This window comes from Heterodontus francisci, chromosome 9 (assembly GCF_036365525.1).
Source record: "Heterodontus francisci isolate sHetFra1 chromosome 9, sHetFra1.hap1, whole genome shotgun sequence".
NCBI classification, from domain to species: domain Eukaryota; kingdom Metazoa; phylum Chordata; class Chondrichthyes; order Heterodontiformes; family Heterodontidae; genus Heterodontus; species Heterodontus francisci.
The window spans coordinates 4,779,141-4,800,927 of NC_090379.1; the positions used below are offsets into that span (position 1 = coordinate 4,779,141).

General features: G+C 47.1%; 1 protein-coding gene across 6 annotated transcripts in view; it reads left to right on the forward strand.

Annotated features, from left to right (window-relative positions):
• LOC137373547 (autophagy-related protein 2 homolog B-like) overlaps window positions 1-21,787 on the forward strand; it is a 138,247-nt gene that overhangs the window by 77,679 nt on the left and 38,781 nt on the right. For 4 of the 6 annotated variants that reach the window (XM_068038470.1, XM_068038472.1, XM_068038471.1 and 1 more), the window contains 9 exons: window positions 367-447; window positions 3,480-3,586; window positions 6,520-6,612; window positions 6,705-6,775; window positions 8,384-8,460; window positions 8,546-8,716; window positions 13,783-13,933; window positions 18,074-18,279; window positions 19,882-20,108. In XM_068038470.1, the coding sequence (XP_067894571.1) occupies window positions 367-447; window positions 3,480-3,586; window positions 6,520-6,612; window positions 6,705-6,775; window positions 8,384-8,460; window positions 8,546-8,716; window positions 13,783-13,933; window positions 18,074-18,279; window positions 19,882-20,108 (1,184 nt within the window). The remainder of the gene's footprint in view (window positions 1-366; window positions 448-3,479; window positions 3,587-6,519; window positions 6,613-6,704; window positions 6,776-8,383; window positions 8,461-8,545; window positions 8,717-13,782; window positions 13,934-18,073; window positions 18,280-19,881; window positions 20,109-21,787) is intronic. The other 2 variants (XM_068038473.1, XM_068038476.1) reach the window with 1 other exon arrangement.

Consider the following 21,787-nt stretch of genomic DNA (forward strand, 5'->3'; position numbering starts at 1 on the left):
TGTGGGTGTACTTACACCCCAAGGACTGCAGCGGTTCAAGAAGACGGCTCATCACCTCAAGGGCAATTAGGGATGGGCAATAAATGTTGGCCTAGCCAGCAATGCCTACATGCCCCGAATGAATAAAAAAGAACTCTCTGCTCGTCCAACTCTGCCCTCTAGTGCAGTCCCAATTCTGTTTGCTTCACGATTGGTGGCGACTGTGCCTTCAGCTGCCTATTCCTGGAATTCCCTTCATGTGAAACGCCTTGCTACTTTAGAAGATGCTAAATAAATGCAAGTTGTTGTTGAAAAAGAATAAGGTAAACTTGAAAGTGGGCAGTTTTCTGTTAACGTTGATTCATCTTCCTCTCCCTCTTGTTTTAGGAGATCCTCGTGGCTCTTGGGCTACGTGGGGCCACCCTTCAGCATCGCAATGTGCCCCCAGGGAGGAGCTGGCATGAACAGGTTAGCTTCTTATCAGTCATTGCTGGGCGGGGTGCAGCTGCCTGGTGACACTGAATATCAGTCTTGGATTCTGGAAACACTTTTCAGAGTGAAAGCACCAGGTGACTTTAATATACACAAGGGCTGTTGCTCCCTATAGTATATACGAGCTGCTATTCCCCAAAATACATACAGTGGCTGTTATTCTCCATAATGCACACAGGGGCTGCTGTTCCTCATAATATACACAAGGGGCTGCTGATCCCCATAATATATAAATGGGCTGCTATTCCCTACAATATATGGGGGCCCTTTGAGCCTGCTCAGTCATTCGAGAAGATCATGGCTGATCTGGTGGTGGTCTCAACTCCACTTTCCAGTCTGTCCCCCATAACCCTTGACTCCCTTGTCTATCAAAAGTCTATCTAACTGTCAAAAATCTATCCAGCATAACTTCCCTGCTTTTGTACTCCATGCCTTTGTTTATGAAGCCCAAGATCCCATATGCTTTGCTAACCACTCTCTCAATATGTCCTTCCCTGTTCAAAGATCAATGTACATGCAGCCCTAGTCCCTATGTTCCTGCACACTCTTTAGAACTGCACCATTATGTCTGTATTGCCTCACCCTATAGCATCACCTCACACTTCACTGTGTTAAGTTCCATCTACCACCTAGAAGGACAGGGCAGAAGATTTATGGGAACACCACCACCTGCAAGTACATCTGAACATAACGAATTAGGAGTAGGAGTAGGCCACTCGGCCCTTCGAGACTGCTCCACCATTCAATAAGTTCATGGCTGAACTGATTACTCCACATTTCCACCTACCCCCGATAACCTTCCACCCTCTTGCTTATCAAGAATCTATCTACTTCTGCCTTAAAAATATTCAAAGACTTTGCTTCCACTGCCTTTTGAGGAAGAGAATTCCAAAGACTCTCAACCCCCTGAGAGAAAGAATTTCTCCTCATCTCTGTCTTAAATGGGAGACCCATTATTTTTAAACAGTGACCCCTATTCCCCATAATACACGCAGAAATTGAACCTGCCTCCAGCACATTCTCAGGCAGCACATTCCAGATCTTAACCACTCGCTGCATGAAAAAGTTTTTCCTCATGTTGCTTTTGTTTCTATTACCCATTACTTCAAATCTGTGCCCTCTTGTTCTTGATCGTTTCACAAGTGGGAACAGTTTCTCTCTCTCGACTCTGTCTAGACCCTTCATAATTTTGAATACCTCTATTAAATCACCTCTTAATGTTCTCTACGAGGAAAATAGTCCCAACTTCTCCAATCCACCTTCATAACTGAAGTTCCTTATCCCTGGAACCATTTTTATGATTCTTTTCTGCACTCTCTCCAATTCCCTCACATCTTTCATCAAGTGCGGCGCCCAGAACTGGACACAATACTCCAGCTGAGGCTGAACTCGTGTCTTATAGAAGTTCAACATAACTTCCTTGCTCTTGTACTCTATGTCTCTATTAATAAAGCCCAGGATACTGTATGCTTTATTAACCACTCTCTCAACCTGTCCTGCCACCTTCAATGACTTATGCACATCTACACCCAGGTCCCTCTGCTCCTGCACCCCCTTTAGAATTGTGAGCCTTTATTTTATATTGTCTCTCCATGTTCTTCCTATCAAAACGAATCACTTCATATTTCTCTGCATTGAGGGTCGTTAATCTTTGGAATTCTCTTCCCCAGAGAGCAGTGGAGGCTGGGTCATTGAATATATTCAAGGTTGAGTTAAGATTTTTGATCGATAAGGGAGTCCAGGGTTATGGGGGTGCAGGCAGGAAAGTGAAGTTAAAGCCACAGTCAGATCAGCCATGATCTTATTGAATGGTGAAGCAGGGTCGAATAGCCTGCCCCTGCTCCTATTTCTTACGATCTCATTCCACCCAGTGAGTTATTGTGATCTGGAATGCGCTGTCTGAAAGGGTGGTGGAAGCAGATTCAATAGTACTTTTCAAAAGGGAATTGAATAAATGCTTGAAGGGAAAATTTGGAGGGCTATGTGGAAATAGAAGGGGAGTGAGACTAATTTGATAACACTTTCAATGAGCCAACACTAGCACAATGGGCCGAACGTCGTCTCCTCTGCTGTAAGATTCTATGATATAATCTATTTTCCTCCTCCAGATGTAGCCCTCTCTTCCCTAGTGTGAGCCCAGTCATGAAGAACTAATTTTCCGTTCTGCACTTCCCCTTTTATTCAGGTTCTGGCCTCCCCCAATTTGCTCTGTGTAGCTGAATGCACCCTATCTATTAGATAGGTTCAGTGCTGTGCATGTAGCTGAGGCTTGCTATCCAATCGGGATGAGTGCGTGTGTCCTGGTACAGAGTGGTACTTTTACGTTCAGTCTTCTGTTTTCATTCAAATGTTTGTTGCTTTCCTTCCCCAAAGTCTTGGTAAGGTAATAAGACCATGGCGCCTTGTTCTCCTTTTCCCCCATCCCAAACATGATGTGATCATATTTCACATGATCCAAGTCTAGAGCATTGTAAATATTTCTGGTATTTATTTTCACTAATTTCACTTATTTATACAAAGCAACGAGTAGGGACTCTCTTTATTTTTGAAAAAGGATGTGAAGTCCCTGCACTTTCTCACCCCTTTCTCAAAGCACACAAGCGAGCATTAGTTTGCCTGCTCACAGGTCTCTGCTGATGCTGCTCTGAGATGGCAAGAGAATAGAAGGAGCAGCTTAAGATCAACTTGCTGTCTGGTAACCTGCACCTGGTCTCCACTCAACACTTCCCCAGAACAAGGAATGGGGGAGACCAGGACTGAACTGGCCTCTCACTGATGCTGTAGTTCTGAACACTTCAACCATCAGGGTGCTTCCTTAGCTCATGTACCTAATTGGTTCAGATCTCTTTAATGCTTTTTATCTTGTATTTGAGGAGAGACTGCATGGCCAACATATATAAGAATATAAATTTAATGATGTGCTATTAAATTAGTGTTATGATTGTGCTAGATTTGCGTCTGGATCAGAGTCATGGACCCCTGGTGGATTAATTGCTCTCTCCCTGCAGATCCTAGATTTCCTGAATATTGCTGATGAGCCTGTGTTAGGTTACGCTCACCCAGCAAATGCAACCACCTTCCACCTGCATCTCTGGAGCTGTGCCCTGGACTACAGGTGAATAACTCCTCAGTACAAGCTTTCTCACCATGTGTTTTGTTGAATGTACTCATGAAGGTGATGTACGGCATGGTTTAACGCAGAGTAAAACCTCTACATGTCCCATCAAATGCTCCCAAGGTAGGCATAGCATGGGTGAGATACAGAGTTAAGCTCCCTTTACACTGTCCCATCATACACTCCCAGGGCAGCTACAGCATGGATTAGATACAGTTTAAGCTGCCTATGTATTGTCTTGGCAAGCATTGGTTAGAAACAGCATGGGTTGGATGCAGAGTAAGGCTCCCTCTGTGCTGCTACACTGTCCCCAATAAATTTAGTAGCTTTTTAATTTCTGTCTGAATAATTCAGTTTCCTCAATATTCACTGCACCTGTTGGCAGAACCTGGCAGCCGTCTATATTGAGTTGGAAATTTGTAAGAAAGAGCAAGGATGAAGTTAACCAGTGAGGCCTCTGAAGGAGCGGCCTCAGCAGGGACTCTGCCAGGCTCCTTATCCCAGGAATGGTATGTGGAACTGAGAGAATATCTGGCTCAGCCTTTCAAAGAACAGTACAGCACAGGAACAGACCATTCGGCCCTCCAAGCCTGCGCCGATCTTGATGCCTGTCTAAACTAAAACCTTCTGCACTTCCGGGGACCATATCCCACTATTCGCATCCTATTCATATATTTGTCCAGATGCCTGCTAAATGTCGCTATCGTACCTGCTTCCACTACCTCCCCCGGCAGCAAGTTCCAGGCACTCACCACCCTCTGTTTAAAGAACTTGCCTCGCACATCCCCTCTAAACTTTGCCCCTCGCACCTTAAACCTATGTCCCCGAGTAACTGACTCTTCCACCCTGGGAAAAAGCTTCTGACTACCCACTCTGTCCATGCCACTCATAACTTTGTAAACCTCTGTCATGTCACCCCTCCACCTCCGTCGTTCCAGTGAAAACAATCCAAGTTTTTCCAACCTCTCCTCATAGCTAATGCCCTCCAGACCAGGCAACATCCTGGTAAACCTCTTCTGTACCCTCTCCAAAGCCTCCACGTCCTTCTGGTAGTGTGGTGACCAGAATTGCACGCAATATTTGAAGTGTGGCCTAACTAAGGTTCTGTACAGCTGCAGCATGACTTGCCAATTTTTATACTCTATGCCCCGACCGATGAAGGCAAGCATGCCGTATACCTTCTTGACTACCTTATCCACCTGTGTTGCCACTTTCAGTGACCTGTGGACGTGTACGCCCAGATCTCTCTGCCTGTCGATACTCCTAAGGGTTCTGCCATTTACTCTATACTTCCCACCTGTATTAGATCTTCCAAAATGCATTACCTCACATTTGTCCGGATTAAACTCCATCTGCCATTTCTCTGCCCAAGTCTCCAACCGATCTATATCCTGCTGTATCCTCTGACAATCCTCATCACTATCCGCAACTGCACCAACCTTTGTGTCGTCCGCAAACTTACTAATCAGACCAGCTACATTTTCCTCCAAATCATTTATATATAATACAAACAACAAAGGTCCCAGCACTGATCCCTGCGGAACACTACTAGTCACAGCCCTCCATTTCAGAAAAGCACCCTTCCGCTGCTACCCTCTGTCTTCTATGACAGTTCTGTATCCGTCTTGCCAGCTCATCTCTGATCCCGTGTGACTTCACCTTTTGTACCAGTCTGCCATGAGGGACCTTGTCAAAGGCTTTACTGAAGTCCATATAGACAACATCCACTGCCCTCCCTTCATCAATCATCTTTGTCACTTCCTCAAAAAACTCAATCAAGTTAGTGAGACACGACTTCCCCTTCACAAAACCATGCTGCCTCTCGCTAATAAATTCATTTGTTTCCAAATGGGAGTAAATCCTGTCCCGAAGAATCCTCTCTAATAATTTCCCTACCACTGATGTAAGGCTCACTGGCCTATAATTTCCTGGATTATCCTTGCCACCCTTCTTAAACAAAGGAACAACATTGGCTATTCTCCAGTCCTTTGGGATCTCACCTGTAGCCAATGGGGATACAAAGATTTCTGTCAGGGCCCCAGCAATTTATTCCCTTGCCTCCCTCAGTATTCTGGGGTAGATCCCATCAGGCCCTGGGGACTTATCTACCTTAATGCTTTGCAAGACGCCCAACACCACCTCCTTTTTGATAACAACATGACCCAGACTATCTACACTCCCTTCCCTAGACTCATCATCCACCAGGTCCTTCTCTTTGGTGAATACTGATGCAAAGTACTCATTTAGTACCTCACCCATTTCCTCTGGCTCCACACATAGATTCCTTCCTCTGTCCTTGAGTGGGCCAACCCTTTCCTTGGTTACTCTCTTGCTCATTATATACGTATAAAAAGCCTTGGTATTCTCCTTAATCCTGTTTGCCAATGACTTTTCATGACCCCTTTTAGCCCTCCTGACTCCTTGCTTAAGTTCCTTCCTACTCTCTTTATATTCCTCAAGGGCTTCGTCTGTTCCCAGCCTTCTAGCCCTTACGATTGCTTCCTTTTTCTTTTTGACTAGGCTCACAATATCCCGCATTATCCAAGGTTCCCGAAACTTGTCAAACTTATCCTTCTTCCTCACAGGAACATGCTGGTCCTGGATTCTAATCAGCTGACATTTGAAAGACTCCCACATGTCAGATGTTGATTTACCCTCAAACAGCCGCCCCCAATCTAAATTCTTCAGTTCCTGCCTAATCTTATTATAATTTGCCTTCCCCCAATTTAGCACCTTCACCCGAGGACTACTTTCAGGTTGATCTTTTGGAATTGACCAGTGGAAGTGTCAAATATTGAACACCACCAAGGTTGAAAGGATAGAAGAGAAGATAGTTGATGTCAAACGGGTTTTGAAAGTAGGCAGATTGAAGGCTGACAAGTTTGACAGTTTTGCAGTGTGTAATAATGTGTGCAATTGTGTCTGTGTTTCAGGCCACTGTATTTACCAGTTCAAGCACTAGTGACTGTTGAAACGTTCACAATATCCAGTAACATTGTTCTGGATAAATACTGCTCCACACTCAGGTACTGACTGACCCCTTTCACTCAGATTGTATAATCACGATCTATTCCCGCCAATTAACTACTTATAATAAACACTACCTTTCATCTTCCAGAATTATTATCGATGATGCTGCATTGTATTTGTCTGAAAAATGCAATCCAGCTGCAGTGAATTTAAAGAAAGGTGAGATTTGTTTTATATCTAGCAATAAAAGGGGAATGTCCTCATGGGTTGGGATATTAAAGGGTGGGCATCCACAGGGATTGGGGAGCTAAAAAGCAGGGTGTCTCCAGGGATTGGGGTACGAAAGGAGATTGTACCCAGGGGCTGAAGTACTCAGAGTAGGGGGGAGGTGTCATTGGGTTGGGTACCTTCAGCCAATGGCATCAGTAAACTGCTGGCTCAATCCCACATTCCCAATCTCTGGTTTCCTGCCAAATGGAAGCCAGGGGCAGGGGAAAGAATCTTGGAGACAAGAGTTGACCCCGTGCAGCTCTTGTCTGTCCGTGATTGGCAGCTACAAGCCACTCATGCACCTGCTTTTGTGTGTGTTGTGCAGATATGAGGAAGAAAATACAGGAGGTCATATCCTCGTTTTAAATTAAAGTGTTCCCATCAGTTACTTTTTATCAAGAAGTGGTTATTGAAAGTAATTACACTTTCCCTTTCTCGAATTTTTAACTATTTTTTTAATAGAATAACGCTCTGTGTTGTGACCTCAGACATAGCAGTAATGGAGGCTGCAGACAATCTTACCAGCCCCTCACTTATTGAGTGGAAAATGTCAGTCAGGTTTCCTGCTCCTGATTACTGGTCAGTGATCACTGCTGGAAGAAGTGTGAATATTGGATGAGGACAGGATCAGGCTTATCTGTCCTACCTCCCACAGTCAAATAGTCTGGCAACACTCACACACTCTCAGCTCACCAATAAAGGGGCGGCGCAGTGGTTAGCACCGTAGCCTCACAGCTCCAGCGACCCGGGTTCAATTCTGGGTACTGCCTGTGTGGAGTTTGCAAGTTCTCCCTGTGTCTGCGTGGGTTTCCTCCGGGTGCTCCGGTTTCCTCCCACATGCCAAAGACTTGCAGGTTGATAGGTAAATTGGCCATTATAAATTGCCCCTAGGTGGTAGGGAAATATAGGTACAGGTGGGGATGTGGTAGGAATATGGAATTAGTGTAGGATTAGTATAAATGAGTGGTTGATGGTCGGCACAGACTCGGTGGGCCGAAGGGCCTGTTTCAGTGCTGTATCTCTAAATAAGTAAAAATAAATAAACGACCGGTTCGCTGAGGGCCTGGAGACTGGTGGTTTCCTGTGCACCTGTATCCCAATGAGAGCACCTTCAGGAGAGGAGGGGACCCATACCCCAGTGAGAGTCAGCACCTTCAGGAGAGGAGGGGACCCGTACCCCAGTGAGAGTCAGCACCTTCAGGAGAGGAGGGGACCCGTACCCCAGTGAGAGTCAGCACCTTCAGGAGAGGAGGGGACCCGTACCCCAGTGAGAGTCAGCACCTTCAGGAGAGGAGGGGGACCGTACCCCAGTGAGAGTCAGCACCTTCAGGAGAGGAGGGGGACCGTACCCCAGTGAGAGTCAGCACCTTCAGGAGAGGAGGGGACCCGTACCCCAATGAGAGTCAGCACCTTCAGGAGAGAAGGGGGACCGTACTTAAGGAAATATTGTTTTCAGCTTTTTTTTTTTGTTTTTGTTGGGTGAGAAAACAGTGTCATTGATCAACTTTGAGGTGAAATCCATTCACCAGTTTCACACATGTAAATTATTTATTCCAGATTACGTGCGAGTCCTGGACATGGGGTTGCTGGAATTTCGAATAACTGCGTCGAAACCGACTGCAGAGGGAGAGTGGGTGAGTGAGTCTTTATCCATGTGAATCTCTCTTTGTCAGATTGTTCACACTGGGCCTTTCCATTGAGCTTTGCTTCTCTGTCCAGTTACAGCCTCGGTTTGAGCTTCGTTGCTCAAGTGACATCATCCATATCCGAACGTGTTCTGACTCTTGTGCCGCCCTCATGAACCTCATCCAGTACGTGGCAAGTTACGGAGACCTACAGCCACCCTCCAAGTTCCAGGCTACTCCTGGAGCAGCAGCACAGAGGAGCCGGGTAATGCGAAATACATTTGCAAGGCTTGTGTTGTTTTTAATTAATTCGTGGGCACCACTAGCAAGGCTGGCATTGGTTACACTCTGCTGTAGGTTCCCATGTGGTCAAATAGTCCAATAAAACCCCCTACCTTGGCCTGTGGTACTCACTAACATTTCATCATGGAAGATAATCCTGAGCATTTTCCCTCACCCCAAACCCCACCGTTGGCGTCTGTGCCTGCAGTCGTCTCCGCCCTATCTTTTGGAATTCAATGTACCTCCCACCCCTCCATTCAGATGCTCCTTAAAACTCAGCTAACCTGTTGATCACCTCTGCTGTGTGTCTTCATGTTTCTGCGAAGCAGCTTGGTTTTCGATATTAAACACACTTTATAAGCTTAGCAGCAGCTTGTTCTTGTTCAACAGACCATTGAAAAAAATAATTTCGCAAAACTTATTTATAATATTTTTTATTTTTCTTTGGCCTCCTTGTCTCGAGAGACAATGGGTAAGCGCCTAGAGGTGGTCAGTGGTTTGTGAAGCAGCGCCTGGAGTGGCTATAAAGGCCAATTCTAGAGTGACAGATCTTCCACAGGTGCTGCAGATAACATTGGTTGTCGGGGCTGTTACACAGTTGGCTCTCTCCTTGCAGTTCTGTCTTTTTTCCTGCCAACTGCTAAGTCTCTTCGACTCACCACTCTTTAGCCCTGCCTTTATGGCTGCCCGCCAGCTCTGGCGATCACTGGCAACTGACTTTGACTTATGGTCAATGTCACGTTTGCAGACGACTTTAAAGCAGAGACGTGGACGGCCGGTGGGTCTGATACCAGTGATGAGCTCACTGTACAATGTGTCCTTGGGGATCCTGCCATCTTCCATGTGGCTCACATGGCCAAGCCATCTCAAGCGCCACTGGCTCAGTAGGGTGTATATGCTGGGGATGTTAGCCGCCTCGGGGACTTCTGCGTTGGAGATTTGGTCCTGCCACTTGATGCCAAGGATTCTTCGGAGGCAGCGAAGATGGAATGAATTGAGATGTCACTCTTGGCTGACATACGTTATAATATATCAAAGTAATAACTGATCTCAAGCTTCTATGGTGCTGTACCAGTAGGTGGTGCTATATAGGCAGTCTTAGTGTTGAGTACAACAGAATCAGATCTAACGTTAGGTGACAATCCCAAGTGAATATAAGGAACAAACTTTGACCTCCTTCCACTACTGAGAAAATAATTCCCCCCCCCCCCCCCCCCCCCGGCCACCCGTCCAAACCTGATGAGCAATTTTTCAATCCCTTCTATTCCTTGCTACGTTGCTGGCTGATTTTTCCAATTTCCTTCCATCTCTCCCTCCCTTCTCCTTCTCCTTCCCCCCCCCCCTTTCTCCTTCCCCCCCCTTTCTCCTTCCCCCCCCCTCTTTCTCCTTCCCCCCCCCTCTTTCTCCTTCCCCCCCCCTCTTTCTCCTTCCCCCCCCCTCTTTCTCCTTCCCCCCCCCTCTTTCTCCTTCCCCCCCCCTCTTTCTCCTTCCCCCCCCCTCTTTCTCCTTCCCCCCCCCTCTTTCTCCTTCCCCCCCCCTCTTTCTCCTTCCCCCCCCCTCTTTCTCCTTCCCCCCCCCTCTTTCTCCTTCCCCCCCCTCTTTCTCCTTCCCCCCCCCCTCTTTCTCCTTCCCCCCCCCCTCTTTCTCCTTCCCCCCCCCTCTTTCTCCTTCCCCCCCCCTGTTTCTCCTTCCCCCCCCTGTTTCTCCTTCCCCCCCCTGTTTCTCCTTCCCCCCCCTGTTTCTCCTTCCCCCCCCTGTTTCTCCTTCCCCCCCCTGTTTCTCCTTCCCCCCCCTGTTTCTCCTTCCCCCCCCTCTTTCTCCTTCCCCCCCCTCTTTCTCCTTCCCCCCCCCTCTTTCTCCTTCCCCCCCCCTCTTTCTCCTTCCCCCCCCCTCTTTCTCCTTCCCCCCCCCTCTTTCTCCTTCCCCCCCCTCTTTCTCCTTCCCCCCCCTCTTTCTCCTTCCCCCCCCTCTTTCTCCTTCCCCCCCCTCTTTCTCCTTCCCCCCCCCTCTTTCTCCTTCCCCCCCCTCTTTCTCCTTCCCCCCCCCTCTTTCTCCTTCCCCCCCCTCTTTCTCCTTCCCCCCCCTCTTTCTCCTTCCCCCCCCTCTTTCTCCTTCCCCCCCCTCTTTCTCCTTCCCCCCCCTCTTTCTCCTTCCCCCCCCTCTTTCTCCTTCCCCCCCCTCTTTCTCCTTCCCCCCCCCCTCTTTCTCCTTCCCCCCCCCCCTCTTTCTCCTTCCCCCCCCCCCTCTTTCTCCTTCCCCCCCCCCCTCTTTCTCCTTCCCCCCCCCCCTCTTTCTCCTTCCCCCCCCCCTCTTTCTCCTTCCCCCCCCCCTCTTTCTCCTTCCCCCCCCCCTCTTTCTCCTTCCCCCCCCCCTCTTTCTCCTTCCCCCCCCTCTTTCTCCTTCCCCCCCCTCTTTCTCCTTCCCCCCCCTCTTTCTCCTTCCCCCCCCTCTTTCTCCTTCCCCCCCCTCTTTCTCCTTCCCCCCCCCCCTTTCTCCTTCCCCCCCCCCCTTTCTCCTTCCCCCCCCTTCCTCCCTCCTCGGTACCAAGCCATATTAGGAAAGATGACTAAAGGATTGGTCGGAGAGAAGTGTCTTAAAGGAGGAAGAGCAATATAGAGACGAGAAATTTTGGGAGGCGAATTCCAGAATTTAGTGCTTCAGCATTTGAAGGCACGGCCACTAATGGTGGAGCAATTAATATCGTGGATGCTGAAGAGGCCAGAGTCGGAGGAGCACAGATATCTTGGAGAGTTACAGGGTTGGAGGAGATTACAAAGATAGGAAGGGGGAGCGGCCATGGAGGGATTTGAACACATGGATGAGAATTTGAAAATCAAGGTGTTGCTTAACCAAGAACCATTGTAGGTCAGTACAGGGGTGAAGGGTGAACAAGAGATGATGTAAGTTAGGACACGGACAGCAAAGTTTTGGATGACCTGAAGTTTACAGAGGGTAGAATGTGGGTGGCCGTCCAGGAGTGTTTTGGAATTGTCAAGTCTGAAGGCATGGATGAAGGTTTCAGCAGCAGATGAGCTGAGGCACAGGCGGAGTCAGATGATGATATGTGAGTGGGAATAGGCGATCTTAGTAATGACACGGATAAGTGGTTGGAAGCACATCTCGGAGTCAAATATGACCACCAAGGTTGCAAACAATCTGGTTCAGCTCAGGCAGTTGCCTGGGAGAGGGATGGAGTTAGTGGCTAGGGAGTGGAGTTTGTCATGGGGAGCCAAAGACAGTGGTTTCGGTCTTTCCAATATTAAATCCTGCTCTCCATCTTCCATCTTCCTTTCCATCCCCTCGCCATTGCTTTTCCATCTCTACTTATCCCTCCCTACTTCTCACTTTCTTCCTTTATACCCTGACCCTTAACCCCGCTTGATTAGAGAAACTCAAATTGGTGTTGACTACCTTTGACAATTTCAGCTAGTATTTCTAATTTTGTTCGTACTGTTAGCTTCTTTCTCTCGTGTTCTCGATCTCCCTTTATTTTTTCTTACTCTCCTGCTGAAGCTCAGTAACTGAGCAACTGGAGGGGATTCACGATTATCCAGACAGTTTTCTGGGGTGCTTTCACTTCAATACATCTACACTATTCACCTCAGCTGCTCCTGTAGTAGCGCAGTGTGGTACATTCTAACCACTCTCTGAGTAAAGAAATTATTCCTGAATTCCTGATTGGATTTATTCATGACCATCTTCTATTTTGGAATAAAAGCAAAATACTGCGGATGCTGGAAATCTGAAATAAAAACAAGAAATGCTGGAACCATTCAGCAGGTCTGGCAGCATCTGTGGAAAGAGAAGCAGAGTTAACGTTTCGGGTCAGTGACCCTTCTTCGGAACTGGCAAATATTAGAAATGTCAAAGGTTGTAAGCAAGTGAGGTGGGGGTGGAGCAAGAGATAACAAAGGAGAAGGTGTAGATTGGACCAGGCCACATAGCTGACCAAAAGGTCATGGAGCAAAAGCAAACAGTATGTTAATGGTGTGTTGAAAGACAAAGCATTAGTACAGATAGGGTGTTAACGGACTGAAGATTGAACAGCAGCAAGTACAAACATGAAAAAAAAACAGTGGTTCTATTTTGGAATCCCCCCCCACAAGTGGAACCATTTTCTGTCTACCCTATCAAACGCCCTTCATAATTTTGAGGACCTCTATCAGGTCACTCCTCAGCATCAGTTCCACAGGTACAACCTACAGACTCATTTCAATGTCTATGAAAGGGCCAGCATGCTCATCAGCTTGAAGAAGCAGTGAAATTTTAACCCTCTGTGTACTGTGACCAACAAGAAAGCATCCAATAAACAACAGATCATAGGCAAAAATAGTTCATTTCTGCTGCACATGTTCTAGAGAGTTGGGTGGAGCTAGCTGAGGATGGATGGGGTGAGGCGATCACAAATTTAGGCTGACAAGCAATACATTGCCCTTAGGATAAGCTACTGGGCGGAGGATGGGGCAAGCGATGTAGGGCTTGTGCTGATGAACTCGTACCCCAGCATAGAAATGTTGTGACTGGAGAAAGTGCTTGTCCATCTGTTCTGTGTCTAGGAAATATGTCACAGCATAGCTGTTTCCAAGAAGAGAGGAGAAATAGAAGATCAAAGTAGATGGTTTCTGGATATATGATCTGGACAGTAAACACTGTGTCCTGCTATCTCTCGCTCTCTGCTCCCAGAACTTAGGAACATAGTAATCGCTAGACAGACAAACACCCAAGGCCCATCTAGTTTGCCTTCTGCCATCCTGGTATTACATGCTACAATGATAATGGAGTTATTGACTAATCACAATGATCAATATCTATAAATGATTCTATAACAGACCCAGACATAAGGTGAGGAAAACCCCCCAGTGGTGGAGAGCTTTGGAAACCATAGGTTCAAACTCACCTGTTCCCTTGCACCATCACCACCACACCCACACCCAACCCTGCCTCTTCCCATCTCCAAGCACGCACACTTGCCACATGTCATGTCAACTTAATTGACCGTTGCCGGTCTGTTGTCCTGATGGGTTGACTGTAACTGTGTCTCCTTTTCAGGCCGGGTCAGGCGACAGCGCTCCATGCCGAACCACGGGCCTTGCTGAAGCCGAGCAGAAGCTCCTGCGGGACCTGATGATCGATGCCATGGAGGAGATGGACATCCTGCCATCTTCACCTCCTGCCCCTCCAGCCTCGCAGCAGTCAAACGGTGAGTGAGGAAAGTCGAGAGGTCAAATGAAAAGCTGTGAGCACTGTTAAATCTGAAATATTGAAAAAAGATTGGTGGAAGTATACAGCATGAGAAGGAATGTGAAAACCCTTCATCATGGAGGAGGGGGAGACACAAAATAGCAATGAAAGGACAGCACAGAGGTGGAGGATGTGGATGTTAACTCTTTTCACTAAGTGACAGTAAATGGATGTCCTTAAAGATGCTGCTTAAAACGTCTTTAGCTCTCTCTGTCTCTTTAATCTCCTCCAGTCTTAAAAGCCCCTGAGATCTCTTCACTCCTCCAATTCTTGCCTACTGTGAGTCCCCAAAACCCTAAACTCCAAAGTTCCCTCCCTAAGTCTCTCTAACTCTCCCCCCTCCTTTAACTCACTCTTTGAACAAACTTTTGGTCACCTACCATAATATTTCCTTAAGGTTCTTTTTCTTCGTTCATGGGATGTGGGCGTCGCTGGCTATGCCAGCATTTATTGCCCATCCCTAATTGCCCTTGAAAAGGTGGTGGTGAGCTGCCTTCTTGAACTGCTGCAGTCCATGTGGTGTAGGTACACCCACAGTGCTGTTAGGAAGGGAGTTCCAGGATTTTGACCCAGCGACAGTAAAGGAACAGCGATATAGTTCCAAGTCAGGGTGGTGTGTGTCTTGGAGGGGAACTTGCAGGTGGTGGTGTTCCCATGTATCTGCTGCCCCTGTCCTTCTAGTTGGTAGAGGTCGCAGGTTTGGAAGATGCTGTCTAAGGAGCCTTGGTGCGTTGCTGCAGTGCATCTTGTAGATGGTACACACTGCTGCCACTGTGTGTCGGTGGTGGAGGGAGTGAATGTTGTTGTGGATGGGATGCCAGTCAAGCGGGCTGCTTTGTCCTGGATGGTGTCGAGCTTCTTGAGTGTTGTTGGAGCTGCACCCATCCAGGCAAGAGGAGAGTATTCCATCACACTCCTGACTTGTGCCTTGTAGATGATGGACAGGCTTTGGGGAGTCAGGAGGTGAGTTACTCGCTGCAGGATTCCTAGCCTCTGACCTGCTCTTGTAACCACGGTATTTATTTGGCTACTCCAGTTCAGTTTCTGGTCAATGGTAACCCCTCGGATGTTGATAGTGGGGGATTCAGTGATCGTAATGACATTGAATGTCAAGGGGAGATGGTTAGATTCTCTCTTGTTGGAGATGGTTAGATTCTCTCTTGTTGGAGATGGTCATTGCCTGGCACTTGTGTGGGGTGAATGTTACTTGCCACTTATCAGCCCAAGCCTGGATATTATCCAGATCTTGCTGCATTTCTACACGGCTCCTCAGATACTGAAACAGTCCACGAACGGTGCTGAACATTGTGCAATAATCAGCGAAAATCCCCACTTCTGACCTTATGATTGAAGGAAGGTCATTGATGAAGCAGCTGAAGATGGTTGGACCTAGGACACGACCCTGAGGAACTCCTGCAGTGATGTCCTGGAGCTGAGATGATTGACCTCCAACTCCCACAAACATCCTCTTTTGTGCTAGCTATGACTCCAAAGGGCGGAGAGTTTTCCCCCTGATTCCTGTTGACTTCAATTTTTCTGGGGCTCCTTGATACCATACTCAGTCAAATGCTGCCTTGCTGTCAAGGGCAGTCAATCTCACCTCATCTCTTGAGTTCAGCTTTTTTTCCATGTTTGAACCATGGCTGCAATGAGGTCAGGAGCGGACTGGCCTTGGCAGAACCCAAACTGAGCGTCGCTGAGCAGGTTATTGCCAAGCAAGTGCTGCTTGATAGCACTGTTGATGACACCTTCCATCACTTTACTGATGATTGAGAGTAGACTGATGGAGCGGTAATTGGCCGGGTTGGACTTGTCCTGCTTTTTGTGTACAGGACATACCTGGGCAATTTTCCACATTGCTGGGTAGATGCCAGTGTTGTAGCTGTACTGGAACAGCTTGGCTAGGGGTGCGGCAAGTTCTGGAGCACAGGTCTTCAGTACTTTTGCCAGAATATTGTCAAAGTTAATATCTGTGTATTGTCCAAAGAACAAAGAAAATTATAGCACAGGAACAGGCCCTTCGGCCCTCCAAGCCTGCGCCGATCCAGATCCGCTATCTAAACCTGTCGCCTATTTTCTAAGGGTCTGTATCTCTTTGCTTCCAGCCCATTCATGTATCTGTCTAGATACATCTTAAAAGACGCTATCGTGCCCGCGTCTACCACCTCCGCTGGCAACGCGTTCCAGGCACCCACCACCCTCTGCGTAAAGAACTTTCCAAGCATATCCCCCCTAAACTTTTCCCCTCTCACTTTGAACTCGTGACCCCTAGTAATTGAATCCCCCACTCTGGGAAAAAGCTTCTTGCTATCCACCCTGTCTATACCTCTCATGATTTTGTACACCTCAATCAGGTCCCCCCTCAACCTCCGTCTTTCTAATGAAAATAATCCTAATCTACTCAACCTCTCTTCATAGCTAGCGCCCTCCATACCAGGCAACATCCTGGTGAACCTCCTCTGCACCCTCTCCAAAGCATCTACATCCTTTTGGTAATGTGGCGACCAGAACTGCACGCAGTATTCCAAATGTGGCTGAACCAAAGTCTTATACAACTGTAACATGACCTGCCAACCCTTGTACTCAATACCCCGTCCGATGAAGGAAAGCATGCCGTATGCCTTCTTGACCACTCTACTGACCACACTTTAGGAAATATAGAAGTCCTTGAGAGGGTGCAGAGGAGATTTACCAGAATGATTCCAGGGATGAGATGAGGGAGAGCTTTTTTTACGAAGTGAGTGATGATAACCTGGAACTCGCTGCCGATGAGGGTGGTGGGAGCTAAGATGATCGATGACTTCTAAAGGAAATTAGATGGGCACTTGAAAATAAAATTGCAGGGCTACGGGGATAGAATGGGGGGATGGGACTGACTGGATTGCTCTACAGAGAGCCGACATGAACTCGATGGGCCAAATGGAGTCTTTAATTTTGACTTTACTGTATTCCCTCATCATCAGACCCCACCTAATACCTTACTATTTCTTACTCTCGTGCTATCTGCTTTTCCCAGTCCTTTGTACACCTTGTTTGTCCTTCCTAATGTTCCCTACTGATTCCCATCCCCATGCCAAGTTCGTTTAAACCCTCCCCAAAAGCACGAGCAGACTGCCCCATGAGGACATTGGATCCAACTCTGTTTAAGTGCAACTTGGTCCTACCTCCCCTAGAACCGGTCTCAGTGTCCTAGGAATGTAAAGCCATTCCTGCTGCACCACCGCATTTAATAATGAGTAAATTATGATAGACTCAGTAAGGATCTGAGAAAATTCACAGCCCCTCCTAATCCAGGCTCAGCCTGCTAGAACCTGGTGGGGAAATCCAGAACAAGGGGGCACAATAAAGTTAGAGGCAGGCCATTTACAAGTGAAATCAGGAGCACTTTTTGACTCCGAGGGCAGTGGAAATCTGGAACAGTCTCTCCCCAAAGATTCTGGGAGTCAATTGAAATTTTCAAGTCTAATTTTGGAAGCTTTCTCTTAGATGAGGATATCATTGAGGTACATATCAGCCCTGGTCTAATAGAATGGCGTAACAGACTTGAGAGACTGAATAACCTCCTCCTGTTCTGATGTTTCAAGGTGCTCTTGCAAAACTCAGGTCAGTCGGGATGATAAGGAACACCTTGAGTGACTGGAGTCCTACCTGATGCAGAAGAAAGAGGTGGTTGTGGTTGTTGGAGGCCAATCACCATACTTCCAGGACATCGCTGTCGGAGTTCCTCAGGGAAGAGTCCTCTTCCCAACCATCTTCAGCTGCTTCATCAATGACCTCCCATCTGTCATATCATCAGGAGTGTGGCTGTTCACTGACAGTTCCACCTTCCGTGTGGAAAAAGTGGCTCCTGATTTCAGCTCCATATACAAATCCTCCAGTAAGGGAGCCGTCATGCCAGCCTGTTGAAGTACTTGGATAGCACGCAGGCTTGTCTGACAAATGAAGCTTAGCATTCACACCACATAAATACCAGGTCAGGATCATCTGAAGCAAGGGAAATACTAATCATCTCCCATTGACCTTATCTGTGACCTTTCAGGGTCAGTGGTCCCAGTGCAGCAAAGGCAGGTTTCATTGGTCTCCTTTTACCCATCTTTAGAGATCTATGATGACCTCATTCAGGAACGAGAGCCAGCCCGATCTGACCTTTTCCTCTTCCCCGATGAGAGCGGAGGGTCGTCGCAGGAGCAGAGCCCAAGTTCCACCATGGTCCTCCCTGAGCATCATGCTGCCTTCCCCTCCCCTAGCGAGCAGCCCGAGAGCGAAGACTTCTGTATCCTGGAGGCGCCGAAGATGGCAGTCACGGTAAGTGCTAAAAGGAAAAATCAAAGATGTGAGGAGCTGCTGGTGCCTGAACGAAATGAAAGATTTAGATCAGACATCAGAGCAAAGTGGCAAAATGCTACTCCAGGACTTGTGCACAAAAATCAAGGCTGACACTCCTGTGCGGTACTTCTATTCAAGACGGAGATTAATGGATTTCTAGATATGAAAGATATCAAGTGATATGGGGCTAGTGTGGGAAAATGGTGTTAAGGTAAAGATCAGCTTTGACCTAGTTGTCTGGCAGCACAGGCTCATGGGGCCAAATGGCCTACTCCTGCTCCTATTTTCCTGTGTTCCGATGCGTGGTCCAGTGGGTAACTGAGAGACTCCCAAATTCCAACCCTGTGTGGCTCAGTGAGTCGCACTCTCACCTCTGAGTCAGAAGATTCTGGATTCAAGTCCCACTCCAGAGACCTGAGCACAAAATCCAGCCGGACGCACCTCGTGCAATACTCAGGGAGTGCTGCACCGTCGGAGGTGTTGTCTTTCGGATGGGTCATTAAACCGAGTCCCTAACTGCCCTCTTAGGCGGACGTGAAAGATCCCACGGCACTATTTTGAAGAAGAGGACAGAGTTCTCCCAAGTGTGCTAGCCAATGTTTATCCCCCAAACAACATTACTAAAACATTTGGTTATTTATCTCATTATTGCCTGTGGGATCTTGCTGTGTGCCAAATGGCTGCCACAATTCCTTACAAGAGTGACTACACTTCAAGAGTACTTCATTGGCTGTAAAGTGCTTTGGGATGTCCTGAGCTCAGAAATGTAAGTCTTTCTTTCTTAACTGACCTCAGCATGAACAGCAGTAGGGATGCTCCAGCTGGCCCTCAGAGTGAGGGAGGGGTGATAAACAGCCTACGTTCCTGCTCCTGATGACTGTCGAGTACCCCTGCTGGAAATTGCAGGTGAGCTACATGTTGGGCAGGGAAAAAATAGGCTCTGCTCTGATGCCTTCCACAGTTGAACAGTGACCATTTGGACAAGGTACAGAAGGGTGGGTAGCACTCATCAGCAATGATCTCATTGAATGGTAGCTCAGGTTTAAGGGGCGGACTGGCCTCCTCCTGCTCAATATTTCATATCCCAGCAAGGATGGCAAACAAGGAAAAAGTGGTAAAATGAGTTTGCGATCTTGAGGGATTGTCTGAGGAATGGACAGTGGAGTCCTCAATTTACTCCACTTAGGAAAAAGATTTTCTTGAGTGATCAGTGTTTTATTTGTGGTAGGTTAGCCTCGTGAAATGTAATTTTCAATTTTTCTTTTTAATTTGGGGATGTGGGCATGGCTGGCTCGGCCAGCATTTGTTGCCCGTCCCTAATTGCTCTTGAGAAGGTGGTGTTGAGCTGCCTTCTTGAACCACTGTAGGGCTTGGTGTGTTGGTACACCCACAGTGCCGTTAGGAAGGGAGATCCAGGATTATGACCCAGTGACAGTGAAGGAACGGCGATCTAGTTCCAAGTCAGGATGGTGTGTGGCTTGGAGGGGAAATTGCAGGTGGTGGTGTTCCCATGTATTTGCTGCCTTGTTCTAGGTGGTAATGTTTGAGGTTCATAAAGGAGTTATCTGTCTCACCCGGTAGAGAGAGACCGAGCCTGTAGTGAGGATGCTGATCTCCGGACCGATCCTGATCAAAGATGAACACTTCACACAGCCAGTCAAGAAGATGGACACAAGCAAAGCGCCGCTGCACCTTCCGATCCCGGAGATCCGATATGTAGTGAAGGAGATTTCAGTCATATGGCACTTATATGGAGGAAGGGACTTTGGAACAGCCCTCTCTACACGTTCTCCTGTTAAAAGCATAATGTGAGTTCCCTGTCATTGATGTCTCTGAACTTGTTTGACATATTGGTAGCTGTAGTAAGAAATCACTCTGGGCCAGTGTATTTTAAGGTTATTTGATAATCCACAGCCTCAAACTCCCACTAGCAGTGATAGGTCTGTATCCATTCAGCTCAAAGTGATATCCAAATTTTGAAATTCAGAGCCTTTTATTGTAATGGTGGGGATTCTTTCCAAAGTTCAAAAGATGAAACTTTCGCATACTTACTAGGATTACCCTAATCCTAAAATTTTAGTAACAACAGTAGATAATTGAACAGATAATAAAAGTGCAGAACTGTAGCCTTATTACTGGGGTGAAATCCATGCGGGAGCGTGCGTGTTAAAATTTGTAAAATACAAAGATAAAGGGTGGATCGGTCAAATCTAGAGTCCCCTGGTTATCTCGATGCATACAGGGTAAGATAAAGTAGAAAAAGAAAGCTTATGATGGTCACAAAACACTTAACTCCTCTAGGCTTTCTAAAGTATTTAGAAAGTGCAAGGGTGAAGTAAAAAAGGAAATTGGGAAAGCAAAGCGATGACATGAAAAATTATTGGCAGGTAAAATCAAGGAAAACCCAAAGATGTTTTACCAGTGCACTAAGAGCAAGAGGATAACTAAGGAAAGGGTAAGCCCTATCAGAGATGTACAAGGGAACTTATGCGCGGATGTAGAAGATGTGGGCAGGGTTCTTAATGAGTTTTTTGTCTCTTGTCTTTACAAAGGAGAGGGATGATGTAGACATTGTAGTAAAAAAGGAGGAGTGTGAAACATTAGATACGATAAGCATAATGAGAGAGGAAATACTAGAGGGTCTGACATCTTTGAAAGTGGATAAATCGCCCGGGCCAGATGGATTGTATCCCAGGTTGTTAAAGGAAGCCAGGGAGGAAATAGCGGATGCTCTGAGGATCATCTTCAAATCCTTACTAGATACAGGCGAGGTACCAGAGGATTAGAGGTCTGCGAATGTTATACCATTATTTAAGAAGGGTGCGAGGGATAGGCTGAATAAATACAAGCCAATCAGTCTGACCTTGGTGGTGGTAAATTATTAGAATCAATTCTGAGGGACAGGATAAACTGCTGCTTAGAAAGGCACGGATTAATCACAGATAGGCAGCATTGATTTGTTAAGGGAAGGTCGTGTCTTACTAACTTAATTGCATTTTTTGAGGAAGTAACAAGGAGGATTGATGAGGATAGTGCAGTGGATGTGGTCTACATGGATTTTAGTAAGGCATTTGACAAGGTCCCACATGGCAGACTGGTCAGAAAAATTAAAGCCCATGGGATAAAGGGGAATGTGGCAGGTTCCACCTGCCAAAATTGGCTGTGACAAGAAACAAAGGGTAGTGGTCAACGGATGTTTTTGCGAATGGAAAGCTGTTTCCAGTGGCTTTCCACAGGGCTCAGTGTTGGGTCCCTTGCTGTTTGTTGAATCTATTAATGATTTGGACTTAAATGTGGGAAAAATGATTGGGAAATTTGCAGATGACACAAAATTTGGCCGTGAAGAGGACAGCTGTAGACTCCAGAATGTTATCAATGGTCGAAAAGTGGCAAATAGATTTCAGTCTGGAGAAGTGTGAGGTAATGCATTTGGGGAGGGCAAACAAAGCAAGGGAATACACAACAAACGGGAGGATGTTGAGAGGAG